We start from the raw sequence: 19,140 nt of genomic DNA, 5'->3' as shown, positions 1-19,140 counted from the left end.
TTACAAACTTAATAAAAGACTCCTAATTCTTTTTATGCTGCACTGCATGCATCTTTTGGCCTTTGATAATCAGTGAAAGCACCGAATTAATTAACAAGTAATCAAATCACACTTAAAAAAAAAAAAAAGTCGGCGAGCACACCAACCTCAAATTTTCACTGTTAAAGCTGTGTGTACAAGAACAAACAGTGTTTTGATGCTACACGTGAGGTTTAAATTAAATGATCAGCTACGGCGGAGACCCGCAGAGGAGAACTTTTCCCTTTTGTGTTTATGTTGGTTACGTTGCACAACTACAAAGCTGGGCAAGCTTACAAACAGGAAGAAATCACTGCTGTCACATCGACACCGACGACGGCTGGTGGTGAGCACTGCTTTTAATCCGTCGGGCAGAGCTTTAGCTAACGTTAGCTAATCTGGTTAGCTCATAAAAAGACAAAAAAACAATAAATTGTGACTTAAACAGCCACGGTTTTTATTTTATTTAAATAGAAAAATGCTAAATACATAGTTTCCACTTAAAGAGAGCCTTCAAAATTGAAAAATAATATTAGAATCGATATGTTATTGAACACTGAGTTTATGAGTTGGTTTATGTATGTTTGATTTTGTGTCCGGGCTAACCGAAGAGGGAGATGGTTCAGGTTCTGACCAATCATGACGCTTCTAAGCAAAAACCCCGCCTTTCGAGGTAGTAGAGGTGTATTCATCGAACGCACTTCCGGATTCTGACCAGACACAAAGGGGCGTTTAAGGTCGCTTCTGTCCCGTCAAGTAACAAACATACATCCTTTGTAAACAGCTGGCGTTTGTGTTAAAGAAATAACTTCCTGCGTATTTTACGTGTGCCTCTGCCTTCCCACGCTATCGTTTTTCAACAGCATTGAGCGGCGGTGCTACTTTCACCTCCGGCAGTTGGAGCTCCACCTTAACAAACCGATGTCAGCTTTCATGCAGTTTTTTTGCATTGACGTCAACCGCATACAGCACAAAACAGAGGCTTTCTTCATATTTCGTATGCTTGAGTCAGAATATGGACAGATAGGCAGAGACTGGTACCAATTTTAAACCAATCTGACTGCGACACCTGCTGATTTATCAGCTATCACTTCGAGGAAGACACTGTGTTCAAGGATAACCGCAACACAACCACCGGTAAAGAAATGACACATTCATTCTCTCTGTCGCTGCTACTGCAGCTGATAGCTGCTGTTATTCAAAATAGATGGAGTGGGGGTTGGGGTTTCTTCAGATCACATAAGGAGGCTGATATACGAATAGAAAACATCCTTCTGTCCGAAAGAGATAACAGTGCAACATGTATTATGTATTCAGCAAGACTGTGCATGTTTGTCAAGGAGCCACTCCAGCTTTGTGTGGATGTCAGCCAAGGTTTTGAGAGACGAGGCTGGGATGAACAGGACAGTTGCTTTACACTCCTAGTTTTAACTGTGGCAATTGTGTTGTCACGTCTTCCCCAACATCCTGTGTATCCGTGTCTCAATTTGCACCATTGTCCCGTGTTATTTCCTTGGGTATGAGAGCAGATTGTTCCCTCATAGAGGAACACGGGTGGTGTGTTTTTTGTTGTCTATTGTGTTTTGGAAAATGGGACCCAGAGCTAGTCGCCAGGCAGCTGTGGTGACATTTGAGATGGTTGTCAGTGAGACAGTGGAGAGTATGTAGTTGAAAGATCTGAACAGATGACAACATTATTGTGATGCACTGATCCTCAGTGAATTGTGTATTTGACCAGAGAGACGTGAAACATAACTTTATCAGAATCAATAATATGTTGCTGTGTTTCAACCTTGAACATTTCTTGGACTTTAGACTGATCAATATTTAAAATGGATTTGAAATGAAAATAAAGCACCACTAAAGGGAAAGATTTATCCACATCCCACTGTGAGATACACTCACTCAAATGTCAGGCTATGTGGTATGAAAGAGTAATTACATTTATTTACACAGGTAAGGATATTTAGAAAAACACATTATCTTGTGGAAGCTCTCCATCCCAGGAGTTTGGAGTACCTTGCTTTCGCTTCAAACCAGTCAGCTTCTTCTCATATGCCTATTTTTCTACCCTTGTAAGGTGTGACTGCATCAAATTCAGTGTATTTGAGTAGAAACATTTTCTTCCTGAATTCTGTATCAGGCCAGTGATGTTTTTAATTTAGTTATAGGTGGGTTTGCCGTAGGGCATCCTAAATATTCGTCAGACAACAACTTAAAAGATGCCGCGTGATGATGGTTATGCAATGTTCTGAAGTGTGTTCTCCATCCTAGAACAGGGTAGCTGAGAGTACAAAGGAAAAGGCTAACTCAGGCTACATCCTTCTCTCCTCCCACCCTGCCTACCCGAGGCTGCAGCTGGAGTGAGGTGGAGGTGGAGGGGGTGGAGGGGGGTGGAGGGTCGCAGCTAATTCTGGTGCAATTAAACTTGCTAGTCACGAGTTCTTTACAATTAAATAAACCAAGGCAGTCCAGTGGAGAAGACGCCTGCATTGATTTGATTCCACTTTAAGTAATAATGCCAATCTTTTGACACTTTCTATTTCTCTATTGTCATAATGAGATTTAATCAGTCTTGACACTGGATGTCAGATAATCAGGTCAGCCAACCTACTACACTTCATGTCATGGTAGTGATATTTCTGTCATGGTGGTAGGATTCCTGTCTTAGCTGTCAAGATGGGTGCTACAGCAATAACAGTGGGTACACTGATTTCTCGGGACACCTGTCATAACACCGGTATTCCTGCAGATAAACTAAGCTCTTGCAGGTGAAAGACTTTTCTGATGACAGAAGACGTTTTATATAGGTTAATGATGTTGGTATTAGCTGGCATTAAATCGGTTTTCTGGGGGTTTCAGTTGCCCAGAGTGCGGCCCACGCAAGAGCCAGCGACCGCCACATCAGGCACCATGATGGAGGGGGGCATGCAGCTGCTCAATCGCGATGGCCACAGCATCTCGCACAACTCAAAGCGCCACTACCACGACTCCTTCGTGTCCATGAACAGGATGCGACAGCGCGGCCTGCTGTGTGACATTGTGCTCCATGTCTCCAACAAAGAAATCAAGGCGCACAAAGTGGTGCTGGCATCTTGCAGCCCCTACTTCCACGCTATGTTTACCAGTAAGTTCAGTCCATAATGTCCAACTTGTCTGATTTACTCCTGTAAACGTCGCCTGTTTCCACTTCATCTCTGAAATCCATGAAGCCCAGCATGCTGCATGCCTCAGACATTTTAAGCTCCTGACATCAAACTGCGCATCATTTTGCTCTGTTGCTCATAGTTTGATGACACAACAACCCAGATCTGTGCAGTGAATGCCACCTCATCCTTTCAGCATCACTGCTTCCTTCCCCCTCATCCTGTCTGGGGCACAGGTGGTCAGATGAGGTGTGTGTTTGTCTCAGATTTCCTCCCAATACTAGACAAAGAACAATGTCTCCAGACACTTAGTTGTCTGGTTGTCTGGCTTTGAGACTCAGCTGTTAGGCTTCTTCCCGCCTGGCCCAGTCACTAATTGGCCCTTTTAAACGGAATCTGCTGATCTTTCATGATCATCTAAACAGAAAAATCGCAGCTCCCCTGCAGACACTGTGTTTTGCCATTTCTTCAGACTATGGGACATGAAACATTCGACTACTGATGTGAAACCTCCTGACACTGTGTTCTGCTGGAACACCCACGTTGCAAAAGAGTGTATAGATTCAGGAACCCCAAAAACCTCTACAGTTAAAACAACGGATTAAATGGACAGAAAAAATTGGGCTGCGCTGATATTTGGCAGCTCTGCTGTATACACTAGGAGCCGCCATGAATCAGTGTGATCAAACAGTTATATCAGCCATACTTTTACTGGTTTTAACTTTAAGTATAAATTTAACAACTCTCATTCTGTTCTCATGCAGACGAGATGTCGGAAAGTCGGCAGACCCATGTGACCCTTCATGACATTGACCCTCAGGCTTTGGAGCAGCTAGTCCAGTATGCCTACACAGCCGAGATTGTGGTCGGGGAAGGAAATGTGCAGGTAACGTAGAAGATTAGACAAAAAGTGTTAAATTAGACTTTTGATTTGATCCCTTATTCATTATAAAGCGCAACAAGACAAAACAGACTCACAGTGTACCTCCACCTGTAATTGCTAGACGTTGCTCCCGGCAGCGAGCCTGCTGCAGCTCAACGGGGTGCGGGACGCCTGCTGTAAGTTCCTCCTCAGCCAGCTTGACCCCTCCAACTGCCTGGGCATCCGAGGCTTCGCTGACACACACTCCTGCAGTGACCTGCTCAAGTCGGCACACAAGTATGTCCTGCAGCACTTTGTGGAGGTGTCCAAGACAGAAGAGTTCATGCTGCTGCCGCTGAAACAGGTAGGGGTGAAGCTTTTTCTGTCTCTCGCTGTGTCTTCTGCAAACTTGGACTTAAAAAGAAAGCAGTTTTAACTGTGGAATATTCATGATGGGAAATAAACTGTTGGTAAATCTGTCTTCTGGAAAATTGCTTCCTCTATTTGTCTGTCATACTGATGAGTTGCTCACCGTGACATTTAGCAGTGTTGTTGTATTCTGTCAACACAAGAAAACTACTGCCTAGTAGACAAAACATTTCCTGATATGGCCTAGTCTCATTTTACTTTGGGACAGCTGGTGGCAGTTTACTATTACTATAATTCATCATGAATTCACGACAGACAGTAATTGACTTTTGGGGTTAACAACTTGCTGCTTACTACACTTCAGTGGTTCAGCTCGATTAATCCACCTAGTTGCTTATAAATATGCCAAATGAAACATAACGATGAACATAAAGTAACACTAAGAACCATTTCATTTTGTTCCTGCATATTCTTAATAATATTTATACAGTTGCCTTTATCCAAAGCAGTTTTTCACCACCACACAGACTCCCTTAAGGGATGTGGCCATTAGAAAGCCTCTCTTCTTCCTCAGCCTGCTGCATCAATCACTGTCTCTTGTGGTTTTTTTCATCCCACTGTGCAGCCATGGACTGCTTTATCTGGCCCATCAACTTGGCCAAACTATCTCTTTTATTCATCAGCTGGGCTCAGCAGTGGCAACGCTGTGGTTCCTGTCCTGGAAGTGGTAATTAGGCAAAGCCAGTGACATTTTCACAGCTGCTGTACTGTTTACTGAGCTAACAGCATTGCTTACTTCTCAATAAGGGGTTTTTCTTTTGGTTCCACTAATTTACTGTTATTTATTCCGCTAAGGTTTTGATGAAAATTTAGCTTAGACTTAGGCAAGCTAATTCAGTATTAGCTATCAAGTGGAGCAGCTGGATTCCCAGACTAGTGGGATAAACCGCTGAAATGGCCTTGAGCAAGACACATAACAACAGCTACTCACCGGAGCTTCTCAGCTGCCTGCACATCAGGCTCCAGCCGGCTCTTAGTGCGAGTATATACTGTGTAGGGCATTCCTAAAAAAAGAAAGCATTGTTTTCAGAGAAACTGCCCCGGTTAAATAAAGGTTAAAGAAACAATGAAGGTCTGTGATCGAAATATAAACAAAAGAATAGCCCCACCACCCAAAACCAACACCCCGGTTTGGGACCTGCTGTCTAATGTTAAGGGAGTCGTTGCAGGAGTTAAACAGGCATATGATTTCAAACACGAGCATCATAACATCACTGCACTATTTTTTTCAACTATACCTTTAAATCTTAAATTATGAGAGTATTCCTGAATGGTCATAAAATATGAGGTACTCTTTCAACGTTTTTCATTTTTAATCTTTTGTCATTTACATGTTTTGCTTTTATTAAAAGTCGCTTCAAAATGTCATATTGAATCTAAAAGCCCAGCATGCTAAGGAGGAAACTGGATCTCCTCTTATAGAAATATGAAATGACATCTGTTTCAAACAAATGCCTGTTGAGCCATGTCAGGTGACAATAAAATTAAAGTGGCGATGAAAAGAAGTAACAAACGGCTGCCAGCATCGCTTTCCCATTATCTTCTCATCTCTCAAAGGAACGATCCTCACCACACTGAAGAGACTGTGCTCCATGAGGGTAAAACACAAAGCCTCAGTCTCTCTGTCTGCGGCTTTCAAAGCCTTGAGACTGGATCTGCAATGTGAATATGTGGGCACAGTCCATTAAAACAGTATAAGTTAAGCGACATAAAGGCAGATTAAAAACGGACCATTTTCTTTTCTTCATCTCTGTTCTTCTGTCTCACTCTTTCCTTTGGCATGCCGCCCATTCTGTCTGCAGCTGTTCTGTGTCTGTCATAAATCTGCACCAGATCTGGATTTATGTACTCGCTGCTCTAAAGGACTCTGAGCTCACGGAGCTGTGAAATGTGCCCCACATTTCTTTCGTTGTTCTGTGAAGGAAGTGGCAAGCAATGCCTGGATTTTGACTAGCCTGCTTTGGTAATGCTTCACCGATGTAGCGTTGCTCGTGTGTCGTCGTGAAGACAACGGAGGATGGATGCGTCCTAATTACTGTGTACATAAAGACATCTCAAGCATCTCGACGTAACCGAAACCCTTTTTCATTCACACATCCCTCATTCCTGCCGCCATTATAAGGACAGTTAATAGACTCGTACACCAAGGCAATTTTCTTTACATCTCCTCCTTATACACACACACACACACACACACACACACACTTTCGTTTGGGTTAACATGATGCAGTATGTGTATGCAGAGGTAAGCGGGACTGCAGGGTGCGGCAGCAGCAGTGGCAATATTTCTCTGTATGACTGTGGATTAGTGGAGGCCTTTCCTGGGAGGCTGTTAACTGTTGCCCTGATCTGGCCAGTGAAGACAGCAGCAGCAGCAGCAAAAGCTGGCTGCTCTGGCCCCACCCAGCTGTGCCAGCTTTGGGTTGATCTGGGAACAGTGCCAGACAGACACTCAGACTGCAGCACTCGTTGTGCCACAGACACACACTCACATCGTGGTAACTTAAATATAGTCACAGTACCACCACATACATATAGAGGCCATAATATGACACAGAAGCATTTATGTGCCTAAGACAACAGCTCAGCAGACAAAATCAGGTACAACATGCAGGAACTAACACTGTCTGTGGCGAATGCAACTTACTTCCTGTGTGGTAACACATTATATCAGGAAGCTTTGCCCTGTCACTGTTAGATGAATTAAAGGCTCTGAGAAAGTTGTTCTTGTAAATCATTATAAAGACTGTCTCCATCTGCTTTGTCCTCTCCATCCAGGTCCTTGACCTGATCTCCAGTGACAATCTGAACGTGCCATCTGAAGAGGAAGTGTACCGGGCTGTGTTGAGCTGGGTCAAACATGATATAGATGGACGCAGGCAACATGTACCTTGGGTAAGACTTGCCCCATTTCACTGGACATTCTCAGCACAGAATTTTTTTTTTTTTTTTTGGGAATTTGACTATAATATACATAAAAGCCCCCCCATCACGTTAGCTCAATTTCCCCATTCTGATCCTAACTCACTGCTCACTATCCTCTGTCCCCTGTCAGCTGATGAAGTGTGTACGGCTGCCACTGCTGAGGCGAGACTTTCTGATGAGCAATGTGGATACGGAGCTGCTGGTGCGTCATCACTCGGAGTGCAAGGACCTGCTGATCGAGGCTCTGAAGTACCACCTGATGCCTGAGCAGAGGGGAGTCCTCAGCAACAGCCGAACACGCCCACGACGCTGTGAGGGTGCCAGCCCTGTGCTCTTCGCCGTTGGTCAGTGTGCCCTTGAAGGTACCCATCAGGGTACACTTAGGCCACACACCTCATGTCACTCATAAACTGTACAGGCATTAGTACTGTTTACAGATGGCAGATAAAAATAGTGATATAATTGTACAAGATGACATATTGTCAGGGAGTTTTGTTGTATTGTCACATAGTTGAAATGATTGTTTTTAATGTTTGCATTGTAGTAAAGTGAAACATTTGTTTGAACCAATGTGACTGAATGAAACATTGAATGTCACTTCCTGCTTTACAATCATATCTAGATGAGTAGTGACTTTCTTTCTTTTTACTCAGAGATCATATCATTCGTCTTTTTTTGTTCAAGTTGTATGAGAAAAGATCAGTCGGTCTAATTTAGTGAGTGGTGCTTTGTTGCAGTAGCCTTGCATAGCTTCACAATTCACTCACAATTAAAACATTTAAATTCGATTAAAGTTCATCATTTGGTCTTAAGCCTAAAAACCTTCATTTACAATTACAACATACCTGTTTATACAGTAGATCAAAATGTCAATATCCAAGTAAAGCCATTCCCTAACAACAAATAAGATGGGAACTTGATCCTGCTCTGAGCCAGGATTCCACGTGGGCCACAGCCAAAATCACCCCACAAACTGGAACAACTCCTCTGAAATGATGGCACACATTGGCCAAAATCGCTATGCTTACAATATTATATTTTCGTGTTTACCTTTCTTCTTGATGTTAAAGCATTTTTTTCACCACGTTGTGTGTCCCAGGTGGTGGCAGCCTGTTTGCCATCCATGGAGACTGTGAGGCGTACGACACCAGGACAGACCGCTGGCACATGGTGGCATCCATGTCCACTCGGCGGGCACGGGTGGGCGTGGCAGCCATTGGAAACAGACTCTATGCTGTCGGCGGGTGAGTGACAAAAACCATGATATTGACATTGGACCCAAAACTAGTCAACACGCCATCTCATCTCTTACTCAAACATTATCAAATCATCGAAAAGCCTTTTCTGATTCACTTACATCCACAACTCCTCAGGTATGATGGCACCTCAGACCTCGCAACCGTGGAGTCCTACGACCCCATCACTAACTCCTGGCAACCCGAGGTTTCCATGGGAACACGGCGGAGCTGTTTGGGTGTCGCTGTCCTGCATGGCCTGTTGTACGCTGCTGGAGGTTACGATGGAGCTTCCTGTCTCAACAGGTACACACAGACTGACATTTTGCTGATGACTGCTAAACACCTTCTTACTGTTACGCCTTGATTTAGTACAGCGTTACAGCCTGTTGTAGCTTTTTTTTCTTGTTGCTGACAGTTCATCTAGATAGGACAGCCTTACAGTGTCATTATATTTAATACAAGTAAGTGTTTTTCTCCTCTAACAGTGCAGAGCGTTATGACCCTTTGACCAGTACATGGACCTCAATTGCTGCCATGAGCACCCGTAGAAGATACGTCCGAGTAGCAACTCTGGGTAGGAACTAATACCACGAACATACTGTTCTGCTGCGTGTTTATGATTCACTGTCTACATTTTAATATCTGAACTCGAGGGAGTTGCCACTGCGGTATTCCACTGCTAATATTTACATTCTGAGTGTTTACTCCCTTTCCCCCCTCCAGATGGCAGCTTGTATGCAGTGGGAGGTTATGACAGCTCCTCACATCTCGCAACAGTGGAGAAATATGACCCCCAGGTAAATTGTATGCTGTTAAATATATCATCAAAGTAAGTTGCCCATTGCCAGGTTTATATCAGCTTAATGTGGAAGGAAAAAAACCCACAACGTAATGGATGAATCTATGAACATGCGACCGATGCGCCGTCTCTTGATTTGATGAACAGAGCAACACGTGGACAGCCATCGCCAACATGCTCAGTCGGCGCAGCAGCGCCGGGGTGGCTGTGCTGGACGGCATGCTGTACGTCGCAGGAGGCAATGACGGCACCAGCTGCCTGAACTCAGTGGAGCGGTTCAACCCCAAGACTAACACCTGGGAGGGAGTGGCCCCCATGAACATACGCAGGTTGGTCTGGAGCCAGAATTCATTTTAATACAAACAGAACAGGCAAGTTTCCGTTATAATGAAAAAAAATATTTATGTATTTCAAAGCTGTTAAAAACATAAGAAACCAAGTGAAATTAACTCTGCCTACTGTGAACAATGCAGCAAATACAAAATTTGTAACTGCTACAACTCTTTAAATATGGGAGAGTAAAACTGCACAAGAGAGATGAGCTCTGCAGAGATAAATGTATGGCCTGGAAGACTGGCCCCCACCACAGCGGGTGAGAAAGAGGCTGGCAACCAAATATATTCGTCCTTGTTATATTACAAAGGTAGAGATGCCATTTACTAAGTTTAACAGCTTAAGAAACTGAGCAGGCCCCATTTCAGTCCCATCAGTCCCATTTATGACAAAGTTACACAGTTACATTACTCATTTCAAGCCTTTGCTTTTCTTTTTGCCAGTAAAAAGACTTAGAAAAAATACTTTCCTTCTAAAAAGACTTAGAGGGCAAAGTATATTTTTAAGGAAAAAAAAGGTTTTTTTGGTTGTTTTTTTTTTTGGACAGAGGAAAAAAATGCCAGCAGAGATCACATACGACAAAGGACCTGGGATGGGTCCAGGGAATTTAATTAAATAAGACACACCTTAGCCAACTGAGCGATCAGGACAACCCGGTTATACTGTTCCCAGTGCACAGATTCAGCTCATAGTAATGATATACTGAGATGCTTTGGCCATGCACTCAACGGTTTTGTCTGCCCTGCCTGTCCAGCTTTTCATCCCTCTTTTGTCCTTCGTAACAAACATTTGGCACCTTGATGAGGAAAGGTGGATGTTTCCAAACCCTATTATCCTTAGGTAGAGGATAAAATCTCCTTTTGAAAGAGCACTGAAGTGCTTTCTGTATGGAGCTTGTCAAAGGGAAACCCCTGCTGGTATTATTTTTGCTCTGTGGAAAATCTTTGCTCTTCAAGGTTTGGGATTTGGGGCATTTGCATGTCTTCCTTACTGCTTAAACCATCCTATATCATAATCATCAAAGGACATATTTTCCACAAGTCATCTCTCTCTCTTTTATTTTTTTACAACATGAAACCTGTCCCGTGGGTGATTATCAAAGCAGGCCTGCATTCACACCCTCACAGCCTTGTACTGATACGAGATCAGCACCAGGGAGGGAGATTTAGAGATGTAGCAGTCTATGATTTGTAGACACATCAGCAGTTTCACTTATTCCCCTGGCCCCAGACGTACACAGACCTCAGGCACACACTCAAACACACGATGGCCCCTTTTAAACAGAGATCCCGCCGTAGTGCCCTTAAGAAGACCCCTCATTGTGCCGGATTTGCTTGTTAACTCTGAACCAAACAAAAGTCGGTACAATGCTGCCTCAGTGTGTGATTTTTAGATAGCATGCTATCTTAGTCTGTCCCGCCATGTTGACTCTCCCTTTTGCCCAGACATTGATCCGGCTCTATGACAACCTTCGCCACGGGCTTAATGCTGGACGACAACAATCCCCTCCCATTCCATGTTCATACCTTTCAGACAGATTGGCGAGGCAGAATAAAGGCGCAACATTCCCGCCTTGAACTGGCTTTAAAAAAAGAGGCTAATGTCTGTGAGTCAGGTTTCCCTGCTCCTACTGTGTGCTGACAGCAGCTGATTGTGTAGGCTCATGAATAACTCATGCGTTAATCAGCTGTGTGGCCTTGAGTGCTTTTCTTATCCAGTTGCTGAGAGGCTCCATTTACACAGTCCAAAACATCACACTGTGTTGACCACTCATCTGTCACTCCTCTAAAACCGCTGATGTGAAAATATTCTGGAAAGACTGTCCGGGTCAAAATAATCTTGCTACTGCATATCTTGATAATGACTTAGACCTTTGAAAATCAACATTAAAACATTTTTTTGACTAAAGCCTTGTTGATGTTGAAAAAATCTGTTGTCTCTCCCAACAAACCATTAACTTCTCCACTGCTCTTCTGCTATGATCAATAATTAAGCAAAGCACTATTGATAGTTCCTGGTGTCCTCAAACACTACGGGAGCACTACGGGAGCACAGGAAGTATTAGTTACTGAAATAGAAACAGAATACATTGATTATTTTTCATTCCAGATAATAGCCACAAAAAATGTGGTAATAATCTGGCACATAAAAAACATGTGACTGTACAATACATGTAGAATTTAGATATTTTTAATCAGATTTTTTTTACTCTCTTCCCAGGAGCACCCATGACCTGGTGTCTATGGACGGCTGGTTATACGCAGTGGGAGGCAATGATGGCAGTTCCAGTCTCAACTCCATCGAAAAGTACAACCCGAGGAGCAACAAATGGGTGGCGGCCTCTTGCATGTTCACGCGGCGCAGCAGTGTGGGCGTGGCTGTGCTTGAGCTGCTGAACTTCCCACCGCCCTCCTCGCCCACCCTCTCAGTTTCCTCCACTAGCCTTTGACACGGGGTCACCGCTTGGCTGAGCTCAGCCTCTGCTGCTACAGCCCAGACTGGCTCTGGGAAGAGACGCAACTGCTCTGTTTGAGACGGGGAAGAGGAAGACGGCAGAAGAGGACAGGTAAATGAATGGAAGTGGGAGAAGAGAAAGAGGAATGGTGGGAATGAGACTCCTGGTTTGGTTAATGTACAGTATCCTCAATAATTAGTGGCACTCTTGGTAAAGATTTGCCAGCCATGGTTTAAAAAAAATGTGCAACATAAATCATGAATTTTAATTTAAAATTTAGGTCATAATCTAAAACTATTAGTTTTGGTTTTACATAGTAAGTAACAATTCATTTTTAATGGATAGTTAAGGGAAACCAGATGACTTTTGATTTTGATTTGATTTTTTTTTATTTAATTTTTTAAAATATAATTTAATGGTCAACCCAACCTGGCTGCTTTTTACCAATTTTGCCAATAATTCTGGACTGCACTATCTGGATGCCTGAAACTCCACTGTACAGATACCAGCTCCCACTCTCTTCAAGAGAACAATGATGTTCCTGGGTAAAGATGTTTGAACACTGACCGGCCTTTCCTCAAGCCCCCACTCTTTTTTTCCCCACCACTCCAGTGTTTGACACACTTATCGTGAAATGTGGTGGACACTTAACTCTGTCATGTGTGAAGTAAATGTTTTTGGTCTTCTGCAAGGTTTTTATTTTGACGTCAGGATTTGATTTTTTTTTTTTTTTTTTTGCAATAATGTATAAAAGAGAAACTGAATGAAGTTACTTTTGGAATGTAGCGTTTGACTGGTTATACCATGCATGCTTTTGTACTTGCAATGACTCCCAACAGGAGGATAAAATGTTGTAGTGCTGCTATGCCACACTAGGTGGCAGTAACAAGCAATGTTATAAACCCTTTCCACACTGCAAGAGAGCATGGACATACATAGGAAAGCAAGGCTAGGCCCTCAGATCTGTAAATGATTTTGGATCTTTTTTTTTTTTTTACAAAAGCAGATAACTAAGTTGAACTATATGTATTTATAAAAATGTATAAATTCTAATATATTCTGTTTTAAAGATGCTTAGAGAAGGAAACAGATCAGACCTATGCCTATTTAAGAGTTTTCAAAATATATTTATTGAGGTGTGTGACATGCATATCATCAATGGAGAATGTCAATGTGTGAGAGAGAGGACTGATTGTTGATATCGTATTTCGATATGCAGCCTTTCATTTACATTTCTTAAGGTTTCTTCACTGCCACAAACACGATCTCACCTGACACTGTACCTTACGTCTGCTACATTTGTGCAAAAGGCTTCAGTTGCTTGCAAACCTACTGACCAGTCAGTGAAAGGCCTTCATATTTTGTTTAATCCCACTTCTCAATTGTTTTTAAAAAGACATGGAGGTGGATATAATCCTTAGACATGTGAAAGCTTAAAATGGCATTAAAGCCGCAAGTACTATTCTACCTTCAGTATACCAACACTTGACACTAATAAGTAATGTGGTTGACACTTGGTGCTGTCATATTTCCTTCTACACGAAAGTATAGTGTCTTGTTATATTACCTCATTATTGAAATGAATCCAACTCTGGTGCAACAAAGTTTAACTAGGAGCAGCTGTACAGTTAACCACAAATATACTGGCTTTAGAACCTGTGGTGGGTGATTTGGGAAAGTCACCACTGAACTTGCATCATTCAAAATAAACGGATCACTTTGAGTCTCGAGTCAGCTAACAGTCACTACCTGGGTTCAGTTCAGTTCATGTGTAGCGCAGTGAAACCATTCCAGACTTCTGAGAAGTTGCCTTTTTTTTTCTCCTTATTTTGAAGGATTTTGTTTATCTGGTTCTGTTTATCAAAAACTACCTTACTTTTCATTTCTGAGTTAGCGGACACAGTAGAATAGGGGCTGTGATGGTCTTATGGAGATGCTGTTAATCTGTAAAGCCGATGCCAGTCAGGGACCGACTTAAAGAGAAAGGCGCACATAACCACATAAGACTTTGGCCTCCATTCTGCTGATCGAACTGTAAATAGAAAGATGAAGTTCTAAAGTATCTTAAATCCATTTGTGCAATTTCAATGTGACTGTAACTTTTTTTTAGTTTGTGTTTAATGTGGTGATAACTGTTTATTTATGTCTGTTATTTATGAGAAACTTTAAAATATTGAATTTTGCACTATTGTGAAATGGAGCAATACAAGACATTGTAAAAGAAAAAAACGAAAAAACAGAAATAAAGTTGTTTTCAGATGTGATAACCGTTCTGACGACTATGAACACACACACCAACATGTACATACTGGTCGGTACAACATTTGAAAACATGTCCTTTAACTGAAAAGCATCAGCGTCTCACTGTACTCACTATATGTCACTAAATAACCCATGAAAACACATACATACAAACACCCTAAAGGTTGTGTTGCTAACAGTGTTTGTTGCTAGGCTCACTATGCACTGTTGCTTAGTACCTTCCCAACATACTCCTCTTTCACAGTGATCTAAGCAGACAGCTGAACACTCTCACTTTACCCTTCTTGACCTCAGTCACATGGCATTCACACCTGTGGCTGCCTCTGCACACACTCAAACCTATGAAGTCCCCACTCTCTCGAAAAGCACATACAAACACAGGCCATATACACTCAAAGCAAAATACCTACAGCTTTGAATGAGGAAAAATATACAGCTACAAGTGCACGCACTGCTTAACAGTATACTCTGAGGACAACAACATGGAGACACATCTGTGCACGTGTCTCTGAGTAACAAGAATATGATGTTTTTAGTTTTCGTGATTCAGCATGGAACACTTTTAGTGTTCCAGTGAAAATCTTTTGACTATCAAATCCTTCATGTTGGTTACCATTGACAAGCTGTTCTCACATGTTTTTTGGCAGCTAAATGTCCAACTTCATGCAGAGTTATGGCATTTCCAGGATGTCTGATAACACAACAAGGAAGCAGTGTGTTTAGCCATTTAACCATATGTTGGTGGAACACATTTCACGCCCGAAGAACTGAGTATTTGAAACTAAAATGATTTTGGCTGGAGTATCGCTTAAATGTGTGCACAAGTACGCGTGTTAGGAATTTAATCGCAGCCTGGACTTCGGTGTTTGTTGTGAGTCACCTCTGCTGCTATGAAGATGCTAATGAGTTTACAACCTGTCTGTACGAATGTGCCTACTGTGGAAGAGCTGCTGCAGCTGATCCAGGAAGGGGGACGGTCAGTTCCTTCCCTCCGTCTTCCCAGCATTCCTGCCACTAGAGCCTCTCCTCTGTCCCCTGGTGTCAGCCACTACACAGCCCCTTATCAGGCCATAGAGATGCTGTCACTGTCTCGGGAGGGACTGAAGTGTCAACAGGCCGACTGCACCTACTGCGAGAGGCCATACACTTTTTGACTGCTATTTTAGATAAGAGCAGGCCTGTGATGGAAAATCTGCCATCCAAATCGAAACTATTTATGACTGTACAGATCATGGCAATGTGTTCATAGTGGAAATAACATGGAAGTCTCAACCAAGTGCAAGAGAAGACGCACGTTCAATAGCAGCCACACAAGTGAGTCATATTAATCACAGCAGATTAACTTTCACATTCCTTGCAAATCCAAGATTTTCAAAGTAATATTTGGCAAGTTATGGAAGGATAAAGATGCCAGAGAGTAACACAGATAAATGATTAGACAGGAAAACTAAGGAGCAGAAAAATAAAAGAAAGAACAGTAAAATGAATTCATTTCAATTCAGTTAGTCTGCTGATAGATGGTAAAGGAAAAGCATAAATCTTTTACTACGTTTTGTCAGTTTCATAAGTCAGTAATTGCCCACTGGAGTCACAGGAAAGCTGTCAATTAAACAGTGTTACTATCAGTATTATAATGATTAAAACAATTAACATAAAAAAATGAAAAGTATATAAAGAGGTCAGCTCAATATCTGCAGAAGATGTTTGGTGTTTTTATATGGACCTATTCTACACTGATAATGCAGCTTTTTTTTTTTTTTAAGGGAGTGCTGTTCCAGATAAACCCTGTCCAACGTCTGTTGTTTTCTATGTAAGAACTATGTCTTTAGGGGGAAAAATGTAAATGATAAACAAAGAAGAAGATCAATTGTATTCTGATCAAGTGTATTTCAAGAGTATTTCTGGTCATTTCACTAGTTTGCTATAAGAACATAAACTTGTAGTCTGTGACAAAAACAGGCATCTACAGAATTTGTAAACTGAAATAGTTAATCTGACTTTGACTGATCTTGTCTTCAAAGGAGGGCCAGGGTCCAATTAAGAATTCTTTATGGTCGTCTTGTGTGAGAACTTTGGCACGTCAGATTCTCTGTTGGACACCTGATGTTGGGGGCCTCATATCCAGACTCCGTTTTAGTGGCCTGAGGTGCGACTTTAGCACCGCTGCTAACACCCACTGAGTCTGGATAAACACAAGTCAATGATTTCTCGAGAAGAGCCAAAGTTCAACCCACCACACAAGGAGGGAATGACATTATGAAAATGGAACATAGGTTTCTTCTTTGATATTCAGATATAATATGTTTAAGCTTTAAGGAAAACACAGATTAAGTATAATTCACATTGGTAGAGTTGCATGTGGTCTGATGTAAGCAGAAAGGGGATCAGTGAGATGTATGTTATTTAGGTGAGCACAGACTGAATCACTGAAATATACCAAAAAATAAAGTCATTATTTTTAACTATGTGGATTGCTGTTAGGAAACTGCTCATGCTCATTCAGGAACTGTGAGCCCAGCCATATGAAATGGTGTGGGAAACAAAGAATGGGGCCGTAGGAGTGAGGTCTACTGTAGTAATCTAAACTTACCCACAAAGTCAAACAACAACAGGCAAAGCGCCTACTATCAAAACCAAAGTCTACGGACACACTGGTGTCCTGTAAAGGTTGCTTGAAGCAAGCTAGTTTAGCAATGTACATGGCTAACAAGCGAACCAAGGTTGTCAAAGCACATCTAACAAGTGTTTAAAGGCCTTTAAAGATTTTACACACATTTTACACACAAAAACAGAACCAGAACTAAAACTGATGGATGGTTGAAAAATGGAGATACAAACTGGCTTTACCACTAGTGGGGCAAAAAGTCTAGGACTTCATGTATGTGGCTGCATCTTCAACCTGGGTAATCAAGTACACAATAAGCTTGGTGCCAAATTTCTTTATGTTGTGAGAATAATATAAGTGACAATGAAAGTGGACATTTACATATTCCAGTTTTTAAAAACTGTTTGGATTTTGTGATTTCTGCCTTTCACTGTTTAGAAATCTAGAAAATTATATCATGAGGTTTAAGCTAGTACCTAATATTTTATTGTATTTTTGGGACAAATTTACCCACTCTGGGTTTTGCAATTGCTACACTGTAGCTTCCTTGTGCAATGAATGGTGAAATTCCTGGGAAATAGTTTGAACCAAGATAATTATTCTTGGCCAAGACTGGATGATGCGCTTCACCTGAAACATCTCACTGAAACTGGATTTACCTCACAGTGAAAAATCCCTTTTTTTTTTTTTCTTTTTTTTTGGTGCTGGCTGCCTTCCTTATACTGAAGGAATACTGTCACAGAGAGATGAGTCACCATTCTGGCTGCATGTTTTATCATGTTTATTTTACTGCTTTTCCATGATGATCCACAACCAGACTAGAAAGGTACTTTCAAATGATGATATCATTGGCTGAATTACAGGGATCACAGTGTTATCAGTTGGGTTACTCAGCAAAATAATCAGATTGCTTTTTATAGATCCAAATCGAATACAATACAAACATAGTCCTCAAACATTTAAGGTCTCAAACAAGAGCCTAACATCCTTAAGATACCGCTTACTTCCTTCTCCTTCTGCCAGTCCCTGACATTGCCCTCTTCTTTACAACTATGTTGCCTTCAAGGCAGACGAGTCTCCCACAAGGGATAGAAGTAGCAGGGGTGGCCAGATATTTGCGAGCCAGGGCAAACGGCTGTATGTGGGCCCCTGCATGAGTTGACTATCACAATCTTGGTGCTGGGCTCTGCTTTATAGAGGCACAGAAGCTACAGAAGTTCTCTCTGTTGCCCCAATTCTGTTTGCTGCTGGTGTAATTCCTCCATATTGGCAGGGCTGTGTTTAAAATGCCCCACTATCTGCCGACACTTCAGCCACCATCCGCTGTTGGCAAGGCAAACAGTGATGGTTGTCTGTAACATGTGAGTCTCACTGCAGCTACCATGTTTTGAGTGCTGTCTGTTCTGACTGAGATGACCTTACACTGACCTCCCTACTAACCCTACTATGCCTTTTTTTTTTTTTTTTTTTTACATGTTATTTTTCGATTATCAATTAATCAAAATTAATCCCCAATAGTACAGGTGTTTCATCTGTGTTTACTTCATCCACTGATGTGATTTAAAGCAATTTCTCTGATGAGCTTAACAAGTTGTTTTATATTCAGTTGCACCACATGCAGTTCAATCAGTACTCCTCATTGATTAAATTACTGGACCTTGTAATGAGCTCTGAGATTAATCAAACAGGATTTTAAAGAACAGTAATAATCTGTCTCGGAGGCTTGAAGTGACAACAGTTGATTTTCAAGAGGTGAATGTCTGTTGCTGCCTCAGGTGCATCCGTTTTAACAATCTGGTTGAACAGGTTAGGATTACCTGACAGCGAGCAGCACACGTCTCATTTTATGACTAAGGGTACAGCAGCACACCACAGACAATGACCTAATTAATGAGCAAACACAGGACGATCATGAGTGTTTTACTCCTCTGTCTGATTGATAACACCACTTGTCACTGTCCATTTAAAGAGACCAACCACACCTCCACTGTGAGTCATGATTGCTGTAACCTAAAAACGTATTTTTTTTTTTTACTTAATTCCTAAAAGCTCTAAATGGGAAACAAAC

At 41.9% G+C, this 19,140-nt stretch overlaps 1 protein-coding gene across 6 annotated transcripts; it reads left to right on the top strand.

The window, feature by feature from the left end:
• Positions 1 to 182: 182 nt before the first annotated feature.
• On the top strand, positions 183 to 14,466 carry klhl17 (kelch-like family member 17). 6 transcript variants are annotated; one of them, XM_041061256.1, is made up of 12 exons: positions 183 to 364; positions 2,881 to 3,145; positions 3,929 to 4,050; positions 4,169 to 4,390; positions 7,234 to 7,350; positions 7,511 to 7,724; positions 8,480 to 8,624; positions 8,754 to 8,921; positions 9,104 to 9,192; positions 9,342 to 9,415; positions 9,565 to 9,746; positions 11,971 to 14,466. In XM_041061256.1, the coding sequence occupies exons 1-12, from the start codon at positions 197 to 199 to the stop codon at positions 12,197 to 12,199; spliced, it is 1,995 nt and encodes a 664-aa protein (XP_040917190.1). In that variant the 5' UTR covers positions 183 to 196; the 3' UTR covers positions 12,200 to 14,466. The 6 variants fall into 6 exon arrangements, with proteins under 6 accessions (XP_040917190.1, XP_040917183.1, XP_040917204.1 ...); XM_041061249.1 differs by having other exon boundaries at positions 7,511 to 7,742; XM_041061263.1 differs by lacking the exon at positions 183 to 364 and adding an exon at positions 995 to 1,155 and having other exon boundaries at positions 7,511 to 7,742.
• The last annotated feature ends 4,674 nt before the right edge of the window (positions 14,467 to 19,140 follow it).

The sequence above is a fragment of the Toxotes jaculatrix genome, chromosome 2 (genome assembly GCF_017976425.1).
Source record: "Toxotes jaculatrix isolate fToxJac2 chromosome 2, fToxJac2.pri, whole genome shotgun sequence".
In the NCBI taxonomy this organism is placed as follows: domain Eukaryota; kingdom Metazoa; phylum Chordata; class Actinopteri; family Toxotidae; genus Toxotes; species Toxotes jaculatrix.
Note: the sequence above shows the minus strand (reverse complement) of the source record. Positions and strands in the feature narration are given on the sequence as shown.